General features: G+C 58.8%; 1 protein-coding gene across 1 annotated transcript; it reads left to right on the forward strand.

The window, feature by feature from the left end:
• The first annotated feature begins 831 nt into the window (after positions 1 to 831).
• Positions 832 to 15,507, forward strand: COL1A1 (collagen type I alpha 1 chain). The gene is made up of 51 exons (XM_041000353.1): positions 832 to 937; positions 2,321 to 2,515; positions 2,597 to 2,631; positions 2,734 to 2,769; positions 2,862 to 2,963; positions 3,701 to 3,769; positions 4,008 to 4,052; positions 4,209 to 4,262; positions 4,409 to 4,462; positions 4,898 to 4,951; positions 5,054 to 5,107; positions 5,436 to 5,489; positions 5,570 to 5,614; positions 5,728 to 5,781; positions 5,920 to 5,964; positions 6,092 to 6,145; positions 6,415 to 6,513; positions 6,602 to 6,646; positions 6,744 to 6,842; positions 6,959 to 7,012; positions 7,123 to 7,230; positions 7,323 to 7,376; positions 7,581 to 7,679; positions 7,827 to 7,880; positions 7,967 to 8,065; positions 8,565 to 8,618; positions 8,708 to 8,761; positions 8,860 to 8,913; positions 9,020 to 9,073; positions 9,458 to 9,502; positions 9,599 to 9,697; positions 9,888 to 9,995; positions 10,324 to 10,431; positions 10,608 to 10,661; positions 10,813 to 10,866; positions 11,015 to 11,122; positions 11,229 to 11,282; positions 11,393 to 11,446; positions 11,535 to 11,696; positions 11,807 to 11,914; positions 12,066 to 12,173; positions 12,292 to 12,345; positions 12,438 to 12,545; positions 12,867 to 12,920; positions 13,042 to 13,149; positions 13,452 to 13,505; positions 13,756 to 13,863; positions 13,953 to 14,232; positions 14,361 to 14,551; positions 14,760 to 15,002; positions 15,133 to 15,507. The coding sequence occupies exons 1-51, from the start codon at positions 835 to 837 to the stop codon at positions 15,277 to 15,279; spliced, it is 4,389 nt and encodes a 1,462-aa protein (XP_040856287.1). The 5' UTR covers positions 832 to 834; the 3' UTR covers positions 15,280 to 15,507.
• The last annotated feature ends 5,771 nt before the right edge of the window (positions 15,508 to 21,278 follow it).

Raw genomic sequence — 21,278 nt, forward strand, 5'->3', positions numbered from 1 at the left:
GCCATGCCTGCCGAGTGTGTATGTGTGTGTTGTGGGGGGCCCTGGAGTCCATGCTGGAACCTCAGGTGTGGCAGTAGAACAGACACCCTCAACACCCCAAATTAAAATGTCCAGAGAGGTACCCCTAACCCAATGTCTTCCAAGAAGTCCCTGAGCTGTCACCCCTAATTGCAAACCTCCATACTCAAAAGGCATCCCCAAACAACTCTGATTCTCCTGTTCGGAAGAGGGTCCCCATTGGGCCTCACCAGGCCTATTTGTGGGCTGCCAGGAGGCTGAGGGAGGTTAAAGCCATCAGGACCCTTTCCTCTTCACCCCATCCCTCCCACCTTTGGACCGTTCCCCAGCCAGCACCCCGAGTTCCACCTTGTTCAGATGGGGGGACCCCAGGAGGACAGAGTAAAGGGTATCCCTGACCCAATTGTGATGTCCACACTCTAGCAGGACCCCGGCTGGCCCAGCGGCAGCCCCCGTGGCTCTGGGGCTGGGCTGGGGGGCTGGGGATGCAGAGCCACGAAAGGGGGAGATGTGGCGTGGACTCCCTTCCCTGCCCTGCCCTCCTCCTCCCCCTCTCCGTTCCAACTCCCAAATTGGGGGCCGGGCCAGGCGGCTGTGATTGGCTGGGGGCCGGGCGGCCGGCTCCCCCTCTCCGAGGGGCAGGCTTCCTCCCAGCGCTCCCTCAAGACTGTATAAAAGGGGCCCCGGGCCAGGCATCGCAGCAGACGGAGTTTCTCCTCGGGGTCGGAGCAGGAGGCACGCGGAGTGAGGCCACGCATGAGCGGACGCTAACCCCCCACCCCAGCCGCAAAGAGTCTACATGTCTAGGGTCTAGACATGTTCAGCTTTGTGGACCTCCGGCTCCTGCTCCTCTTAGCGGCCACCGCCCTCCTGACGCACGGCCAGGAGGAAGGCCAAGTCGAGGGCCAAAGCGAAGACAGTAAGTCCCCAGCTCCTGGGAGTCCCCGGCTGGGTGGAAGCGCGCCCTGCCCCTGATGGTCCAGAAGGCTGCTGTTTCCACGCACAGTCGGATGCTCGGGAGACTTGGGCAGATGGGGATGGCACTGGTGCCCTCGGTGCCCCGGGGCACCAGGGATGCACCCTGGGATGGGGACGGTCACGGGCGCCTTGCCTAGGAGTGGGAGGCGAGGATGGAGTGCGCCGGGCGCTGAGACGGGAAGACATCCCGAGCGCGCATCGTCCGAGGACAGCAGGGACAAGGGTCGTCAGGGCGCGGGATGAGGGGCTAGCACGTCGGAGAGAGGATGGGGGCCCCGAGCTGGAGATCTGGAGCCCGAGCCGTGAAAGCGGTCGGGAGGGCTATGGGATGATTCATAAGGAAAGATTGTTTGCCTTCGCTGCAGGCGAGACCGCGTTCTGGGGCCGCGGGGGAGGGGACGTGGGCAGTGGGCGGGTCGGAGGCCGCAAAGTTTGGCGCGGACTGTGCGGGCGCGGTCCTGGCGCCCCCTGCTGGTCGGCCCTGAGCACTGCGCCCCTTCCCATTCCAGCTCCTGCGGCGCTTCTCTGCCGGGACGCTGAAGCCCACAGACCCGGGTGGGGGCCGTGCGGGGACCCCACCTCTAAATCGGGACGGGAAAGCTGGGGACCGGCAGCCCGTCCCGGGAAATCGGCCCCGCCCGCCCCGTCCCGGTGGCGTGGCGTTGCCTGCCGCCTGGTGGCCATCTGGGTAGAGGGTAGCTGCCCGCGTGGTGGGTGTGGCTAACTGCTGTCACGACTCTCGGCGGACTTTGGGGTTTCTTGGTTAAGAAGTGATCCAGAGGGACCCTGTCTGGATTTGGCAGACTCCTAGAACATGCGGGCGCCGGAGGCTCTTTGAGCTTCTTGGAGGGTCTCCCCGACTTCCAGGAGACCCCGCCCCATTCCCCTCGCTCCGCCCACGCCGTCCCACCTGCCGGGGGACCAGGGGCGGGAGGAGGATGGGCCGGACCTCGCTCGTCTGCCCCTGGCCTCTGCACGCCCACCGCCCACGAGCCTGCCCCCTCGACGGGGCCCCTCCCGTCCTCTCGCTCCCCCCACCCCCCGTGGCTTTGTGTGTCATTTGGCCGCCGCGCCAATGGGCTGAGGTTGGAGTTGGAAGCATCCTGGGCCCCAGGCTTTTGTTTAAATTCCTGAGAACTGGAAAGAGTTACAGCCGCTCTGGCCAGGCGCCCCGGGCGCTGTCACCGGGGCTGACGAGGAGCAGGCGAGCAGGGGGAAGGGCAGGCGGGAAATGGAAACGGCGAAGAGCGCCCAGAGGGACCGAGGCGAGGGTCTCGGGCGCCCCTGACAGCACCCCCCACTCCTCCTCCTGTTCTTGCCCCAGTCCCACCAGTCACCTGCGTGCAGAACGGTATCCGGTACAGTGAAGGAGAAATATGGAAACCCCAGCCGTGCCAGATCTGCGTCTGCCACAAGGGCGATGTCTTGTGCGATGAAGTGATCTGTGAGGACACCAAGAACTGTCCTGGGGCCAAAGTGCTTCCTAATGAGTGCTGCCCTGTCTGCCCCGAAGACTCGGGTAGGGCTCGGGGCCCGGGACTGGGGGAGGTGGGCCGGCGGCAGCAAAGCCCACCTGTGACCCACGCCTCCTCTCCCCTAGATATCCCCACGGACCAGGATACCGCCGGAGTCGAGGTAACTCTCTGCCCACGTCTCCGAGCCCCAGGTTCTCGCCGTCCAGCCCACGGTTCCTTCTCTAACCTGAACTCTGCTTTGTCCCTTTCCCCCACCCTATAGGGACCCAAGGGAGACACTGGACCCCGAGGCCCACGGGTGAGCGCCGCCCTCCCTTCGCGGCGGGACTGGGGTGGACATGGCTCGCGGCTGTCACTCACACCGGCCTCCCCCGCTCTCCTCCTCTGCAGGGACCCGCCGGACCCCCTGGCCGAGATGGCATCCCCGGACAGCCCGGACTTCCCGGACCCCCAGGCCCCCCAGGACCTCCTGGACCCCCTGGTCTTGGAGGAGTAAGTACAGAGCCGAGACCCCCGGTCGAGGGGAGGCTTTGAGTGTCCCCCTCGCGCGCGCGCTGTACTTGTTGCTTGGTCATGATGTCATCACCACATCATTCTAGGATAGCAAACTTGGAGTTGCCAGAGAGTTCCCGGTGCTGGCGCGCTCCCTGTGCACTCGCCCGTGAACTGGGACAGTGCGAGCATTCCTTTTTTTCTGAGCCATTTGACAGTGCATTTCTGATTCTAAACACCTCTCTTGGCAGCCCCTAAGAGCAAGAGCATTCTCTGACGTGCCCAGAGCACAAGGAGTCAGCTTGGGGAATTGAAAGCTATTGAGCTAGCAAGCAGTCCGTGTTCAACTTCACACCAGTGTCACAGCAATGTCTTTTATCGGGTTTTTTTGGTGGTTTGTTTTTTTTTTTTTTTTTTTTTCCTTATCCTAGATACCACCTAAGATCACGGACTGCCTTTAGTCGCCATGTCTGTTTGGTGTCTAGGAATGTGGGACATTCCTCAGGCACCCCCTGACTTTCAGAACACGGACATTTTGAAGAGTCTGGTTTTGTCAGGCGCCACAGTTTGAGATTTTCCATCAGGCGGATTTGAAGCAGGAATATTTCACAGGCAACGTTGAAACTCTCAATGCGCAGGGCTTCTGTTAGTTCCACTCTTGGGAACTGATGCTTTTCTGCCTCGCCAGTGGCTGCCCTGGCCCCCGTGTCTCACGCGCACTCTCCTGTGTGTTCCAGAACTTTGCTCCCCAGATGTCTTACGGCTATGATGAGAAATCTGCTGGAGTTTCCGTGCCTGGTCCCATGGTGAGCCACCAGGGGGAGCAGAAGGGACACGGGAGGATTGGGCGGGGCTCCAGAGAAGCTGGGCAGGTGTTGGCACAGGTTGCTGGCATAAAAGGATTGGGACGGGCTGTGGGAGCCTCAGAGTCCAGAGGGCCATGCGATGGTCTCCACAGGAATCAGTGGGAGCCCGCAAGACTCTACCCACGCTGCATTTTCCTGCAGACACATGTCATGAGCCTCTTTTTGTTTCCCTCCATAGGGTCCTTCCGGTCCTCGCGGTCTTCCTGGCCCCCCTGGCTCACCTGTAAGTATCTAGCATCTTCCTACACCACCGTGGGCTCTGGGCTTTTGCGGGCAGCTCTGGGATGCAGGGCCAGAACCACGCTCAGAGTTCTTTTGCTGAGATGGGGAAGCTGAGCGGAAACCTACCCATCTAACCAGCTTCTCTGTCCTCTTCCAGGGTCCCCAAGGCTTCCAAGGTCCCCCTGGAGAGCCCGGCGAGCCTGGAGCTTCTGTAAGCACTTCCCCTGTGCCCTGTTAAAGGACCTCACACACGCACACCTGGGGGCCTCCCTCTCCGCCCCCTGCCAGCCTCACCCTTCCCCCTCCTTTGGTTCTTGTCCTGGGGATCCTAACTGTCTCTCCTCTTCCCACCTCTAGGGTCCCATGGGTCCCCGTGGTCCCCCTGGCCCTCCTGGCAAGAACGGAGATGACGTAAGTAGCTGCCGGAAGAAGATTCCTTTCTGGCTCATGGCCTCTGCTGGTCAGGTCCTGTGATCTCCACCCCAAGGCCCCGGCACCTTTGCAGGTGACATGCAGAGGCAGGGGGGCACCACTCCCTAACACAGGGGGCTACCCTTGTGCAATGCCCTTCACCCTTAGCCAGGTGCTCATCCCCATCCCTTGCAGGGGTGACTGCTCTCTCCAGTGCAGGTTGAATCTTCAGGTGTAACTTGACAGACAACAGGTGCATAACTAGTGAGCATAACTCACCATAGGGCCCACGCTGCAATATCTCTGCTGGGTTTCATGTGCAGCTACATGAGGCTTTCCCAGTAGATTGACGCCAGGCTCTAAAGTCCAGGGTAAGGTCTGATCGACCACCATCTTTAGGTACGTAGCCCTGATCGCTTTTCCTTTCCCTGTCAGGGAGAAGCTGGCAAACCTGGTCGTCCTGGCGAGCGTGGGCCTCCTGGGCCTCAGGTGAGCAGGGTGGGACTGACTAGGAGGTGGCACATGGGAGCTGTGTCCATGAGGATCGTGTCTAACATCTCTTCCTTGTCCTTCTCTCCTTCCTCTCTCCAGGGTGCTCGTGGCCTGCCCGGAACAGCTGGCCTTCCCGGAATGAAGGGACACAGAGTGAGTTCCCTTCGAGTCCATTCTCAAAGTGCCCCCCCCCCAAGTCCCTAGCATCAATGGATTCAGCTCTTTCCTGAGAGCCCTGGTGTGAGTTCTGGGGGTGGGGGATCAACAATAGACTTTCCAAAGAATTCCCCTCCACAAGAAAAAAAATCCACAGAAAAGGACTAGATGAGAACTTGGGCCCACAGGGGTTGGGTCCAGCTAGAGATAGACAGATGGCTGGGACAACTTCCCCAGGTGCTTTCTTGGGTTTAGCTAGGTGTCAAGGTTATTCCCCTCATCCCCACATCCACAGGGTCTCACCTATCCCTCTTTGCTGCCTTAGGGTTTCAGTGGTTTGGATGGTGCCAAGGGAGATGCTGGCCCTGCTGGTCCCAAGGTAAGAGGCTGAGTGAAGTTCATACCACCCCCCTCGGCCCCACCATAAATGAGTTCCTCACTCTATTCCTTATTCTTTAGGGTGAGCCTGGTAGCCCTGGTGAAAATGGAGCTCCTGGTCAGATGGTGAGTATGCCAGCTGTTAACAGGAAGGGAGCAAGCAGGTGCAGGGGTATGATGCAGCCTTGGACGGAGTACGGTCTCCCAACTCATCTGGCTTCCATCAACTTGGTTTTTAGGGCCCCCGTGGTCTGCCTGGCGAGAGAGGCCGTCCTGGACCCCCTGGCACTGCTGTGAGTACTCCTGACCCCTGTTTATGGGCGGAGGTTGAGATGGGGAGGGGTGTCCCTGGGCCCTTAAAAAGCTTCCCCAGGGAGCTGCAGGGCTGGCCCGGCTCAGGGTGTGTGACTGGGTTTCCCCTCTTCTTGCAGGGTGCTCGTGGAAATGATGGTGCTACTGGTGCTGCCGGCCCCCCTGTGAGTATGGCCTGTTGACTTCAGTGGTCAGCTTTTGATGGATCTTGAACCTAGGATCTCTTCCATCCTAGCATGTGACTGGCAGCTGCCAGCTTCCTTCCCACTAACACCTTCCTTTCATTCCCAGGGTCCCACTGGTCCTGCTGGTCCTCCTGGCTTCCCTGGAGCTGTCGGTGCTAAGGTGAGACCCCCTGTCCCTAACCCACTTCTCTGCCACTGGCATTGATCATGACTGTCACAGGCCAGGGGGTCTCCCTGCTCCCCACATCAGGGAGTTCTAGAGGGGCAAGAGGGAGAAGCCTCTTTTCCAACTCCTTTGCCTCGGGGAGGGCACCAGGTGCTTTCATGATTTCAGAGTGCTGCTCTTCAACCTTCTGCCCTCACTGCCACCTGCCCATGAGGAAGGTGGGTTCCCTGCTGCATATTGACCATGTCTTGTCTCTGCCTTAGGGTGAAGCTGGTCCCCAAGGAGCCCGAGGCTCTGAAGGTCCCCAGGGTATTCGTGGTGAACCCGGTCCCCCTGGCCCTGCTGGTGCTGCTGGCCCCGCTGTGAGTATCCTTCTCCCAGTGTCCCCTGGACCGCTTCCCATCTTCAGTGTCTTTGTGGGTCACTCACTCTCCTTTCTCTGTGCCACAGGGAAACCCTGGTGCTGATGGACAACCTGGTGCTAAAGGTGCCAATGTGAGTATCTTGTTAATTGCTAGCTGGCCTTGAGGCTCCCATTTCCATCTGCCCCACCCTGCACTCCCGGGCTCCATGTCTACTCTGCCTCCTACAGGGTGCTCCTGGTATTGCTGGTGCTCCTGGCTTCCCTGGTGCCCGCGGCCCCTCTGGACCCCAGGGCCCCAGCGGCCCTCCTGGTCCCAAGGGTAACAGTGTAAGTACCAGCCTATCCCTTCGGGCTCCCTGCCCATGCACCTGTCTGCACAGTGGCTCATGGCAGATGAGCTCCTTCCACTCTTGGCTCAACTTCTTCTCCTTCCTCCCTTGCAGGGTGAACCTGGTGCCCCCGGCAACAAAGGAGACACTGGTGCCAAGGGAGAGCCTGTGAGTACCTGTCTGCCCTGGAGGGCTCTGGAGAGGAACTTAGGGGGCCCTGAGGCTGAAACCAGGACAGCCCCTCACCAGGGTTGCCTGCTACTTTCTGCCCATTGCAGGGTCCTGCTGGTGTTCAAGGACCCCCTGGCCCTGCTGGAGAGGAAGGAAAGCGAGGTGCTCGAGGTGAACCCGGACCTGCTGGCCTGCCTGGACCCCCTGGCGAGCGTGTATGTACCCTTCTCCCCACAGCCTCCTTCCTCACCCCAGTGCCTGTCTGCATGCCCTGGATTCCTAAGTTCACTGCCTACTCTCTCTGCAGGGTGGACCTGGCAGCCGCGGTTTCCCTGGTGCAGATGGTGTGGCTGGCCCCAAGGTAATCCAAGCCCCCTCTCTGGTCACCTGCCCTACTCCAGGCCCTAGTGCACCTCACCTAGGCCTTTCCACCCCTGCCAAGCCCCACTCTAAAACCCACCTGAGCTAGTGCCCTCAGCCCTCCTTAGTAAGGAGGAAGGCACCAGGCCTTGGTCACAAGGCCCCCACTTGAGCCCCTTGTCCTCCTGTGATTTCCCTCTCTCAGGGTCCTGCTGGTGAACGTGGTGCTCCTGGTCCTGCTGGTCCCAAAGGGTCTCCTGGTGAAGCTGGCCGCCCCGGTGAAGCTGGTCTGCCTGGTGCCAAGGTGCGGCCCCCATCCTGCTGTTCAGATTGGCCAGACGCCCCCTGGCATGTGTGGGGTTTGGGATGAGGCATTCTGAAGCAGGGACTAGCCCCATCATCACCTTCTCCCCCTTGCTCACGCTACTGTGTCTCCCCTTTCCTTCTGCAGGGTCTGACTGGAAGCCCTGGTAGCCCTGGTCCTGATGGCAAAACTGGTCCCCCTGTAAGTAGCCCTCCTCCTGCGCCCTCACCCCCGCTTCCTGTCTTCCACCTCTGTCCTCACCTCCATTTTGTGCCTCCCATCTTTAGGGTCCCGCTGGTCAAGATGGCCGCCCCGGACCCCCAGGTCCTCCTGGTGCCCGTGGTCAGGCTGGTGTGATGGGATTCCCTGGACCCAAAGGTGCTGCTGTAAGTACTGACTGAGGGGCCACCAGGGACTGGGGACAAGTACCCCCAACAGGCCAGGGGCCTGGGCTCCCAACTCGCTGTGTGTTCCCACTCACTGGCCTTCTCTGGGCCTCAGTCCCCTTGTCAGTAGCATAGGGGACTTCTGGCTGCACAATTTTTGCTCTGTCCCTAGAACATAGCATGGTGGGTACCCCCCACAGCTCCACACTCACACAAAGATGGTAGATTTTTTTGTGGAATCGTCACCCCCAAATCTTGGTGGGTTTGTTGAGTTTCAAGATAGAAAAGGAGGTGAAAGTGCTTTGCAGTTGGGGGCTGCAGCAAGTGCTGCCAGGTGAGGCAGGGGAGAGGGTGAAGGGGATGAGGCCTGCATGGCCGTCTGTGGCTAGTGGGGGGCCAGCAGGATGAGGTCTCCTTCAGGAACTCCCCTAGAAGCAAGTAGGGCGGACCCAAAAGGTCTTGCTTCAGCCACCTTAGACCTCATGCTCTTCTTCCCCAGGGAGAGCCTGGTAAAGCTGGAGAGAGAGGCGTTCCTGGACCCCCCGGCGCTGTGGTGAGCACCCACCTCCTGCACCTGCACCCCTGCTTCCAGCTGCCCTCTGTGCTTCCCCCCCTAAAGTCTCCCTTTTTCCCTCCCCACAGGGTGCCCCTGGCAAAGACGGAGAAGCTGGAGCTCAGGGACCCCCTGGACCTGCTGTGAGTGTCCCTGCCTGGGAGGCCTGGGGAAATGATGCCCTCTGTCCCCACCCTGTCCCCTCGGCCTTGCTGTGACCATCACTCTCTGCCCGTGGCAGGGTCCTGCTGGAGAGAGAGGTGAACAAGGCCCTGCTGGTTCCCCAGGATTCCAGGTGAGGTGACAGTCAGGGGACTGGGTGAACAAGCCTGGAGGAAGAGCCCCTTTCTCCTTCCAGACTCTGAAGCCCTTCTCCTTTCTCTCCTATTGCTCACCTACAGGGTCTCCCTGGCCCCGCTGGTCCCCCTGGAGAAGCAGGCAAACCTGGTGAACAGGTAAGAGGGAGCCTCCATCCAGAAGGGCCAGAAATGAAGGGAATACAGGCTAGACCCCTGCTCCGAGCTATTCAGACAGCCATCAGCTAGAGGAACGAAGGTTAGTCAGGAGAAGGGGCTAGAGGAAGAATGGAAGCAGCGAGCAGGCTGATGGGACCTGGAACAGCAAAGCTGCGATGCTGGGGACCCCCATGAAGGAGGCTTCCCCTCCTCCCCTGCCTGCTAATAGCAGCTCTTAGTGCAGAGCTGGGGGAGGAGTGGCTGGGTGGGACAACTCCAGATCAGAGCTAAGGGCATCCTGGACTCCGAGGGCCAACCCCAGAAGCAGAGACAAGAGTCCCACCTGTCCCTAGGGCTCACTCTCTGGCCTTCCTCCTTCTACAGGGTGTTCCTGGTGACCTCGGTGCCCCCGGCCCCTCTGGAGCCAGAGTAAGTAGCGGCTGTGCCCCCACTCCCAGCCAGACGGCCCAGGCCCACCCTCTGTGGCTGGAGCAGCCATCACATGCCCTGACTTCCCCCTTCTAGGGAGAGAGAGGCTTCCCTGGAGAACGTGGTGTGCAAGGTCCTCCCGGCCCCGCCGGCCCCCGTGGATCCAACGGTGCTCCTGGCAATGATGGTGCTAAGGTGAGGACAGCCTGGGATGCAGGAGGGTGACCCAGAAGAGCAGGGTAGGGGGCCAGGGCAGCCCCCAAATCGGGGCTATGTCTTCCTTCTCCACTCAAGCCCAAGCCTGGGCCATTCCAAGAGGAGGCTCTGGGCTGGGAGCCACTTGGGGGATCCCTGCCTCACTGTAGTCCTCTCTTTTATAATACAGGGTGATGCTGGTGCCCCTGGTGCTCCTGGCAGCCAAGGTGCCCCTGGCCTTCAGGGAATGCCTGGTGAACGTGGTGCAGCTGGTCTTCCAGGTCCCAAGGGTGACAGAGTAAGCACAGCCAATGGAGCTCCCTTCCCTTTCCTCTCCCCAGGGACCCTTCTCTCTCCCCCTTTCCCCTCCCTTTTCTGTTCGCTTTGCTGTGGTCCAGGCCTGTCTCTCCAGGAGTTACCATGGTGATGAGAGGTTTAAAGGTGTCCTCGATGGAGGTGCCTTACCTGAGCTCTCAGCAATGAGGCCCTATGTACCCAGGTGCCTCTTTTGTCCCCCAGCAGGCCCCTTCTCACCTGAAAGCATCCTTGGCACTGGGGAGGAATCCAGTATGCTGCAGCTTGCTTTCCTGCCCATCTGGAAGACTCAGCTTTCTCTCTATCTTTAGGGTGATGCTGGTCCCAAAGGTGCTGATGGCTCTCCTGGCAAAGATGGTGTCCGTGGCTTGACTGGTCCCATTGGTCCTCCTGGCCCCGCTGGTGCTCCCGGTGACAAGGTGAGAAGACTGTCTCCCAAGTCTCTCCAAGCAGGCTTTGCAGGCCAGTCAGGTCTGCCACTGCTAACCCAAGCAGCTGGAGGGACCCCAGAGGCTGGGAGGCTCTACTTGGGTCACCTGCCCAGGAGTGCTCTGTGTGGGCCCCCTGACCCTGAGTGTTTGTGCTTGACTTTCAGGGTGAAACTGGTCCCAGCGGCCCTGCTGGTCCCACTGGAGCTCGTGGAGCCCCTGTAAGTACCGAAGGCCCAGCCAGTACCCCATCTGTGGCCCTCCTCTCGCTCCATCCTGCATCCCTGCCGGTCCATCCTCCCTGTGTTCTAGCCTTGGGTCTCTCTTGCCCCTTGTCACAGCACATCTCTAATCTGCCTGCTTTTCTTCTAGGGAGATCGCGGCGAGCCTGGTCCCCCCGGCCCTGCTGGCTTCGCTGGCCCCCCTGTAAGTATCAAGACCTTCTTGCCCTCTTGAGACCTTGAGTGCCTGGGCAAGGATAGGAGAATCCACCTAAGTCATGACGCCTCTCACTGCGTGTAGTCCCTGCTGCTTCTGGCACTGCCCTCACTACGCTTCCTCCCTCTCTCCCCAGGGTGCTGATGGCCAACCTGGTGCTAAAGGCGAACCCGGTGATGCTGGTGCTAAGGGTGACGCTGGTCCTCCCGGCCCTGCTGGTCCTGCCGGTCCTCCTGGCCCTATCGTGAGTATCGCCTCCCCCACACAGCATCTTGATTTGTACTGAGGATGCTGGCAGGCTTGGGCCCTATAGCCTGCCCTGGATGTGACATCTCTGTTCTCTCCTGCAGGGTAACGTTGGTGCTCCTGGGCCCAAAGGTGCTCGTGGCAGTGCTGGTCCTCCTGTGAGTATGGCCGCCGTTCAATGGAGTGTCTGTCCAGCTGGCACTGGGAGGTGGGTGGCAGGCCCCACAGGGCTGGCCCCTTCTGACTACTGCTTTGCTTTCTCTGCCAGGGTGCTACTGGTTTCCCTGGTGCTGCTGGCCGAGTCGGCCCCCCTGGCCCCTCTGTAAGTATCTTGGGATGTCTGCTGCTCCGATCTAGGGGATGGTGTATCCCAACAGGATAGTTTGACGGCTCCTCTTGCCTCCCCCTAGGGAAATGCTGGACCCCCTGGCCCTCCTGGCCCTGCTGGCAAAGAAGGTGGCAAAGGTGCCCGTGGTGAGACTGGCCCCGCTGGACGACCTGGTGAAGTTGGCCCCCCTGGACCTCCTGGCCCTGCTGGCGAGAAAGGTTCCCCCGGAGCTGATGGACCTGCTGTGAGTGCCCACCCAGATCCCTTCAGCTCCAAGAAGATGGGGCCTGCGCCAGGGAGACTGGCTGCACCTCCACCTGGGTCAGCCGCCTCACTGCCATCTGCCCCCTACAGGGTGCTCCCGGAACACCAGGACCTCAGGGCATTACTGGACAGCGTGGTGTAGTCGGCCTGCCTGGGCAGAGAGGAGAAAGAGGCTTCCCTGGCCTGCCTGGCCCCTCTGTGAGTACCCCTCACCTCGGTAGCAAGGAATGGGGGAACCCAGGGAAAGACATCTGAGGCTTTGCAGGATGCAGCCTGAGTGGGGGCAAGGAAGACAAGACTGAGGGCTTCCCCACACCATCCCCCTGACTGATTCCTGCTTCTCGATTAGGGTGAACCTGGCAAACAAGGTCCTTCTGGAGCCAGCGGCGAGCGTGGTCCCCCTGGCCCCATGGGCCCCCCTGGACTGGCTGGACCCCCTGGTGAATCTGGACGTGAGGTAAGACACATCCAGCCCCGAGGCCATGCCCTCCATAGGCCGTGTGGGTCCAAGCCCGAGCCCGGGCCCACCTCACTAACCCTCACCTCTCTCTCTTTCTCTTTCTCTCTCTTTCTAGGGCTCTCCTGGTGCTGAAGGCTCCCCTGGTCGTGATGGCTCTCCTGGCCCCAAGGTAAGACGGCCACACCCAGAGCCACAGCCCTGCCTTCCCTGTCCCCACTCCTGCCTGCCTGCTGACCACAAGGTGCCCTCCCTCCCATTCAGGGTGACCGTGGTGAGACTGGCCCCGCTGGACCCCCTGGCGCTCCTGGCGCTCCCGGTGCTCCTGGTCCTGTGGGCCCTGCTGGCAAGAGCGGTGATCGTGGTGAGACGGTAAGTAGCTGGGAACTTGTGGTCAGACCAGGGTTCTGCAGCTCAGAGGCAGGGATGGAGAGTGGGTGGATGGCTGGCCGGCAGGCCTTGGGTCATGGGGAGAAAGAGAGGCACTCTCAACCAGTTCAACCTCCAGTTGCCGCTCCCAGACAGATTTCTGGGGCTCACCTGAAGCCTGACTCTAGGGAGCTTGATCCAGAGGGGTCAGGAGAGGCAAGCATGATGGGAAGGTGTAAGGGTGAGGGGGCAGAGGAATCCCCTCCTGCAGCTCGCCCCGCTCTCCCCCAGTCCAGAATCTAACACACTCCGTGTCCTCTCCAGGGTCCTGCTGGTCCTGCTGGCCCCATTGGTCCTGCTGGTGCCCGCGGCCCTGCTGTAAGTATCTCATGCTGGCCCCACGCCTTCGGGCCCCATGTCCCAATGCACATAGTGCCCTACTTAGCACTTGTGACAGCACAGAACTTTGGCCTCACAACTGTCCCTGCTTCTCTTCTAGGGTCCTCAAGGTCCCCGTGGTGACAAGGGTGAGACAGGCGAACAGGGTGACAGAGGCATCAAGGGTCATCGTGGCTTCTCCGGTCTCCAGGGTCCTCCTGGCCCTCCTGTGAGTATGCCTGCCCCCTCCCCAGGCCCCACCTGCCAATGGGGCTTCTCTGTCATCTTCCCTGGGCTGTGCTGTGCAATGTGGAGGGAGGACCCTTGGCCTCAGTTTCCCCCAGTAGTCATCCTGACTCCTCCCAAGTGGGGACTAGGGCCTGGAAATTCATGAACAGGTCCACACAGCCACAGAGAGGGAGTGAGGGAGGAGAGGTCTCAGCCTGGGGCTCCATCTCCCTACCCAGACCCCACTCCCCTGGCCACCTCTGCCTGCCCTGGGCCTGAATTGTTTGCATGTCCATCCTACAGGGCTCTCCTGGTGAACAAGGTCCTTCTGGAGCATCTGGCCCTGCTGGTCCCCGTGTAAGTCATGCCATTCGCTGCCTCTCCTGGGTCCTGAGCCCAAGCTTACCTCCAGGCTACTTCGCCTCTCTGGAGTGGGGTTGGGGGAAGGGAAGAAGAATCCTAGAGCAACAATCAGATTCAGCCTCCTGGTGCCTTTCCTGACCCAGTGGTCAGGCACAAGCAAAGCTGACCTCAGGGACCCAGGCAGAGACCACCCTGTGAAGCAGCTGCTGGCTTCTTCCAACCCTCTCTTCCTCCCTCCCTCCAGGGTCCCCCTGGCTCTGCTGGAGCTCCTGGTAAAGACGGACTCAACGGCCTCCCAGGTCCCATTGGTCCCCCTGGTCCTCGTGGTCGCACTGGTGACGCCGGCCCTGTTGTACGTAGCTACCTTTCCCTCTGCCTTGTGGTCTTCCAGCCCTGAAAGCACGTGCACATTGATCATCCCCACTTTCTCTCTCTAAACAGGGTCCCCCTGGTCCTCCTGGCCCCCCTGGTCCTCCTGGTCCTCCCAGTGCCGGTTTCGACTTCATCATGCCCCAGCCACCTCAAGAGAAGGCTCATGACGGCGGCCGCTACTACCGGGCTGATGACGCCAATGTGATGCGTGACCGTGACCTCGAGGTGGACACCACCCTCAAGAGCCTGAGCCAGCAGATTGAGAACATCAAGAGCCCCGAGGGCAGCCGCAAGAACCCTGCCCGCACCTGCCGGGACCTCAAGATGTGCCACTCAGACTGGAAGAGCGGTGAGAGCCTGCTTGGGCTGGCCCCTTCCTCCTCCTCCTCCTCCTCTTAGCCCTAGACCTGGTGCCCCACTCCCACGCGGTGCTGGTCCCCACCTCCCCTGACTCCACCTTGCCCTGTCCCACTGCAGGAGAGTACTGGATTGACCCCAACCAAGGCTGCAACCTGGACGCCATCAAGGTCTACTGTGACATGGAGACTGGAGCCACCTGCGTGTACCCCACGCGTCCCAGCATTGCCCAGAAGAACTGGTACATCAGCAACAACCCCAAGGAGAAGAAGCACGTGTGGTTCGGCGAGAGCATGACCGATGGCTTCCAGGTATGTAGCTGAGCTTACTTAGGGGGCGCTGGTGGGCTGCACAGTGCTCAGGCACAATGAGGGGCAGAACTGGACCAGGAGGCAAGAAGGTAGCCATGGACAAGCGACACCTGCCCTTGGCATAACGGGGATACTGAGGGAGGACATCGGGCAGGAGCGAGGACCCCCTACCTGGCCACCCCCTTCTTCACTGTCTCCTCTTGCACAGTTCGAATATGGCGGCAAAGACTCCGACCCTGCCGATGTGGCTATCCAGCTGACATTCCTGCGCCTGATGTCCACCGAGGCCTCCCAGAACATTACCTACCACTGCAAGAACAGCGTGGCCTACATGGACCAGCAGACTGGCAACCTCAAGAAGTCCCTGCTCCTCCAGGGCTCCAACGAGATCGAGCTGCGGGGCGAGGGCAACAGCCGCTTCACCTACACAGTCATCCACGACGGCTGCACGGTGAGTGTTCAGGGCCCACCCCATCACAGCTGGGGCTGCCCCGGCAGGTGCTGCTGGTGCCCCCACCCCCACACCCCACCAGGTCCACCCCTGATCATACCCCTCTCCCATTGTCTCCTCCTCACCCCAGAGTCACACCGGAACCTGGGGCAAGACAGTGATCGAATACAAAACCACCAAGACCTCCCGCCTGCCCATCATCGATGTGGCTCCTTTGGACATTGGTGCCCCAGACCAGGAATTCGGCTTCGACATTGCCCCGGCCTGCTTCCTGTAAACTCCCTCCACCCCAATCTGGCTTTCTTCCATCCAACCCACCTCCCATCCACCCCAGAAACAGACAACAAACAACCAAAACTGAAACCCCCCCAAAAAGGCCAAAACACGGGAGACAATTTCACACGGACTTTGGAGGTATTTTTTTTCCTTTGCATTCATCTCTCAGACTTAGTTTTTATCTTTGACCAAATGAACATGACCAAAGACCAAAAGTGCATTCAACTTTACCAAAAAAAAAAAAAAAAAGAAAGAATAAATAAATAACTTTTTAAAAAAAGGAAGCTTGGTCCACTTGCTTGAAGACCCGCGTCGGGGTATGCCCTTTCCTGCCCATTGGGCTGACCATACCCCAACGCTGCCCTATCTGCTCCTCACTCCACCCCTCTTGGGGCCTCCGCGCCACTGCTCCCCAAGTCTCAGTCTCCCCCACCCCCTGCCCCGCAAAGACACAGGAAACAGTGCATTGTCCTGCCAGCAACCAAAGGCAATGCCAAAACACCCAAGTGCCTCCCTCTCACTCAGCACCCCCATACCATAGTGGGGGTCTAGGGCTCTCAGAAACTGCTGTCGGAACCATGCCAGTGGGCACCTCCTGTGGTTTTCTCTTCCACCTGGGGGGAGTCAGCTGCCCCCCACATCCAGCTCACAGGAGAGTCGCCACAGGCCACTACAAGAAGCAAAAGCGCCTGCAACGGAAGCGGGGCTGGGTGGGAGAGACTGTAACCGTTGCTGAAAGACTACCTCGTTCTTGTCTTTGTGTGTCACCGGGGCAACTGTGTGGGGGTGGGGCTGGGGGGCAGATGCCAGCAGCTCCCCCATTTTCTATCCAAGGTGCTACATCTCTGTGACGGGGTGGGCAGGGAAGGGACCTCTGGTGCTACAAATGCTGAGATATTCCGCAGGCCAGCCGATGTTCCTTTTTTGGTTCAAAGTCTTATTTTATTCTTTGATTTCTTTCTTTTTTTTTTTTTTTTTTGTCCCTCATGGTGAATTTCTAACGGTGCTATTTCACACGGTGGGAGAGCTACTTGCTCCCTTCCGGCTCACCTTGCCTCTGGCTGTCTCAGAAGCCTCTTTCTTAAGGTTATGTCCACTATCTCTCTCTATTTCTCTCTCTCCTTTGTCCTCACTGCCGGGTTTCAGAGCACAACTTCCCAAAGCATGAAGTGTTGGTTTTGTTTTTGTTTTTGTTTTTGTTTTCTCCTGGGGTGGGAGGAAGCCAGAGGTTCTGTACCTATTTTGTATGTGTATAATAATTTGAGATGTTTTTAATTATTTTGATGGCTGGAATAAAGCATGTGGAAATGACCCAAACATATCCGCAGTGGCCTCCTAATTTCCTTGCTTGGTGGGGGGTTGGCGGGGGAGGGGGGATGTGGGGAGGGAGCGTGGGGGAGGATGAACCTCTGTTTTACACCCTTGCTGTCCTCTCCTTCTCTTCTAGCTCCTTCTACAGCTCCCTCCCCCACCTGCCTTGGGTCTTTCTCTTTTTGCTTACTTTTTTCTCCCTTGAGTCTTCCTTGCATGTTTTCCAAAGTCTGTCTTCCCCACATTAGCATAGAGTTGACCCAGCCACACAGCATGCATGCACATGCGCACGCACACACACACCCCTTCAGGTCCCAAGACCTCCAAACATCAATGTCTACCTTCCCATAAACACCAACAATGGCCTCAGTTGTGGGTGGGTGGGTGAGGAGCACAGGGGCCCCCTCTAAAGAGCTCTTGCGGAACACACATGTTGTTCACCCAGCCTTTGCTCCCTCTTCCTTTGTCTCCCCCCAGGCTCCTGCATAGGAACTGCTGAGCCTCTGGGGACCTGGCAGGCTCACTCCTGGGGGACCCCCAAGGAGTCCTGGTGGGAAGGGGCTGCAGCCAAGGCGCTCACAGGGCGATGCTAGGAAGGAAAGAGGCCCACCTGCAAAATACTTCCAGGCCGGTGGACTTCTCGGAGCTTAGGAGCAGTTCGGCCCAGGGAGTCAGTCATTCTGTCCAGCCCTTTCCTCCTGCTCTCTCTTTGTCTTTCCTCATTCTCCCTCCTCTCTTCCCTTGCCCTGGACTTGCCCTTGCTGACATCCTGAGGAAGGTGACAATAGTGATGGTCAGCGGACCACAGAGGATCAGAGAGCTGGGAGTACATGGGACCCCCAGAGACTGGGAGACAGGAAGGAGACCCTGGGCTCCCCGACTAAAGGCAGGAGAAGCCCCCCTCGGCATGGCGGGGGGCACTAGAGAGTGACAGATGAGCCGAGATGCCATCTTCTGTGACAGTGCTCATCATGAGCACTTTTACCACAACGTGGACTGTTGTAGAAAGGGAACTAGTCCACCAGGACACGGAACTCTGACCTAGAAATGAAGGCTTACTTGTGCACAAGTCCCCCAAGGCTGTGCCATGCCTGCTGATTGACAGGTGGACCCACTTTGTGATCGCTGCCATTGTCCAGGACAATGGCTGCTCGCACTTGAAATGGGGTTGTTGTGACTGAGGAAGGCAAGTTCTGTTTTCATTGAATTGTGATCAGTTTGGGGGTTGCATCAGGCTGGGGCAACTGTCCGGGGCCAAGGAGCAAATAGGCAGTGCTGTCCCATGTACAAGCCTGCACATGGGTGTGTAAAAGGACATGTGCTGTGCACACATGTATGTGCAGGGGTTTACAGGCCCCGTGTGGCTGGCTTGTGTGGCAGTGGGGTCCCAACAGGCAGCTCCAAGGCCATGCCACGCAGCATGGGGGGAGGGGGCTGGTGTGTGGTTTCAGCATCAGCAGGACTAGAGGAAAGGGGGACAAAGCAGCTATTGTCCTGAATCGCCAGCTGAAGCCCTCCTTTTTGCTGACGTCACAACCGCCCTAAATACAGCCGCCCGGACCCTCCCCCGGAGACCCCACTGCCCCTGGCCACCCCAGCACTGCTCTGCAGAACTCAGCTTCGTCTGCCCTGTTTGGAAAGGAACTCTACACATCTGGGGATGAATTTTCAAGAGACTGAATATGGAAACGTCTAGAAAGAGAAGACATTTCCTCTGGAATTTTTATTTGTACTGCGGTCTTGAATTTCTGGGCCCCTTTAGAGCCTGGCTCCTGGTAGACTGTCTGCGGTGAGAAGAGGGTGGATTTGGCCTATGTTATTTTTTTTCTTCCAGTTTCTTAGTCTTGCCTTCCCCTGCTGTGCCTCTGAAACTTTTCTAGATAGACAGTGCTGAGTGTGACTGAGGGAGGAGAGGCTGTGAAAGGGCTTCTTAGCTGGAGGGTGGCAGCCTTATGTGAGGGGGAATAAAGAGGCTGGGTGTGATGAGGGCCCGAGGGTGTGTGATGATGAGGGCACTGAGCTAGCACCACCTCCCACCCCCAGTGCCAGCGCCCCCCAGGGAGGCTGATACTGGGATCTGAGTAGGAGAAAGGTGCCACAGAGGTCCCTTCTAGGCCTCTTGGGGTATTGATCACACAAGGGACCTTGCCTCGATGTAGGTGTGTTGGGATGGGCAGGCACCTGTACTATAGGTAACCCCTGAGAATTCAGGGGGCTGTGGCACCAGGGATGATGAAGGCCCAGGCCTACGTGAATGGGGATGAATTAGGGAAATCCAGAGAGGCGGAGTGTGGTTGCAGGGGTACCCAGCATCTATAGGAGCCAGGCAATTGGCCAGAGCTGAGTCTATTTCATGTGTGCCCTTTGAGGGCACTGCATCAGGCTGAAGGCAGATGGAAGATCCTGGAGGGGAGACTCTGCAAGAAGGCTGGCTTTGGCCAGGAAGCCATGGACCTTTACTCATCTGGAGATCTCCAGGCCGGGCCAGGCACAGATAACATCAGCCTGGAGGGAGGTAAGTTTGATACCCACAGGTGCCAGAGAAAGTGGGGTTTTTGCTGCATGTGAAGATGGTAGGAGGAGCTAGAAGGGCAAAGTACAGAAGCAGAGGAAAGCCATAGCCAAGACCGCAGCACCACTAGGTCATAGAGTCAAAGTCCGGGGGCTTCCCCGCTATGAGCAGATTCTCCCAGCTCTGACTAAACTTCCCATTCCATTCGTGACTGTGTGCATGGAGCAGATGTTTTGTAGAAGCATGGAAAGGGTCTCGGTGGTCAACCTAGGGTAGAGAAAAAGAGCCACGAAGTCAGCACTCCCCGACCAAAATGCAGCACACGCTTTCCTTTTACATTTTTTCTAGCAAGCATCTTTAATTTTTATTTTTGTTGGAAAGGCAAACCCTGCAGAGAGATGGAGATACAGAGAGAAAGATCTTCTGTCCATGGGTTCACCCCTAAAGTAGCTGCAACTGCCAGAGTTGAGCCAATTCTGAAACGAGGAGGCAGGAATTTCCTCCAGGTCTCCCACACAGGTGCAGGGTCCCAAGGCCTTGGGCCATCCTCCACTGCCTTCCCAGGTCACAAATGAAGCAGTTGGATGGAAAGTGGAGCAGCCAGAACATGAATCGGCGCACCCACATGCGACGGATCCCGGTGCATGCAAGGAGGAGATTTAGCCACTGAGCCATTATGCTGGGACCTAACACCTATTTTTTTTTTTAAATAACAAACAGGTAAAATTACTATAAATGTCTTTAATTGAACATACTCTATCCCGAAAGACGATTATTTCCTCCTTATGCTCCATCTCAATTTGGGCCAGCCACATTTTCAGTGCCCCTTGTGGCCCTGTGTGGCCAGTGGCTGCTGTGGTTGGTGGTGCAAGTTCATATGGAGAGACTAAACTTCCCATCCCATAGGACATGAAAATGCAGGCTGTTAGTATGTAGGATCTTGGGGAGCAGGGGCACTCTGTGGGCTTCGGGGGTCCTGCAAGGGCTGGCACAGATCGTGCCCACAGGCTCAGCCCTCACAGGCTTTCCTGCCAGCCAGTACCGCATTGGTTGCAACTCTTAACTGATGAGCAATTCAAATGCAGCCATAAGAGACAGCTGTAGGGCAGCTGAACTGTGATTTGAGTCTGTAAGTGAGCACCTGGAGCTGGGGCCACCTGTGCCCGCAGGGCCGTCTGATGGAGGTGTGGTTGTCCCTCAGTTCCTAGGAGTTATTTGGGGACAGTGAAAGATACTATGTGGGTGGTGCCACAGTGGGACTAGAGGAGAGAAACTATAGGGGGTGGTGAGGGTGGGTGGGGCTGCTGGGTGGGCTCTTGTCCATCCAGCAGAGGCTCACCCTAGTAAGTCTCAAGTTGTCTGCGTGTGTGTGTGTGTGTGTGTGTACGCGCCGGGCACAGCTCTGTGTCCTCAGCAGTCACACCATCCTCCCGGCTATTTGTCTGGGCCATTTCCTCTTGGGCCGTCAGCCAGGCTCCCGTGTGCTCCTGGGAGCTGGACAGGGAGGGCAGCACTGCCAAGGCCCTAAATAGCCTCCCACCTCCTTCTCTGGCCAGCAGACAGAAACCCTGGCCCTTGGGCAGGCAGCAGACAGAACAGAGAGGACGATGATGACGGGGCAAGGAGCCTCCCCAGATAGCTGGCCTGGCTGCTCCCAGCCTCCCAAAGCCAACACTGCCGAGCTCCTGTGTGGGGTCGGATGAGCCTAAGCAGGCAGGAGGCAGAGGCTGCATGTGTCAGCTTGCGCAGGTACCCATAGAGCGGCTGGGACCACATGCGTGAACAGAGCACACACGCTGGCTGGAGCTGCGCCCTGTCTGCCTGCCTGCTACTGCAAATGCCTGGGGATCTAACATGTTTGGTGACTCCGGGAACTGAGCTGGGGGCTGCCCAGAAGGCAGGACCAGCAGAAGCTTTAACTGGGCCCAAGGAAGCAGCAACTTCTTGAGAGCTGTAAGCATGCCCAGTTGCAACTGTCCCTCAGGCTGCCTTTCGCCTCCTGTGAACAAACGCTGTATCTCCTAGGGCGCAATCCAGAGCTGGCCACAGATGGGAACAACTGGGCCTGGCAGGCGCCTCTCGCAGAGAGCAGGGGGTGCCGGGAAGGCAGCCTGGGAGGAGCCTTAGGATCACAGGAGGTGCCGTGGGGGGCAGAGCCCAGCACTGCGGTGACCAGC

Source organism: Ochotona curzoniae, unplaced genomic scaffold (genome assembly GCF_017591425.1).
Source record: "Ochotona curzoniae isolate NIBS_2020 unplaced genomic scaffold, NIBS_Ocur_1.0 scaffold_2453, whole genome shotgun sequence".
Taxonomy (NCBI): domain Eukaryota; kingdom Metazoa; phylum Chordata; class Mammalia; order Lagomorpha; family Ochotonidae; genus Ochotona; species Ochotona curzoniae.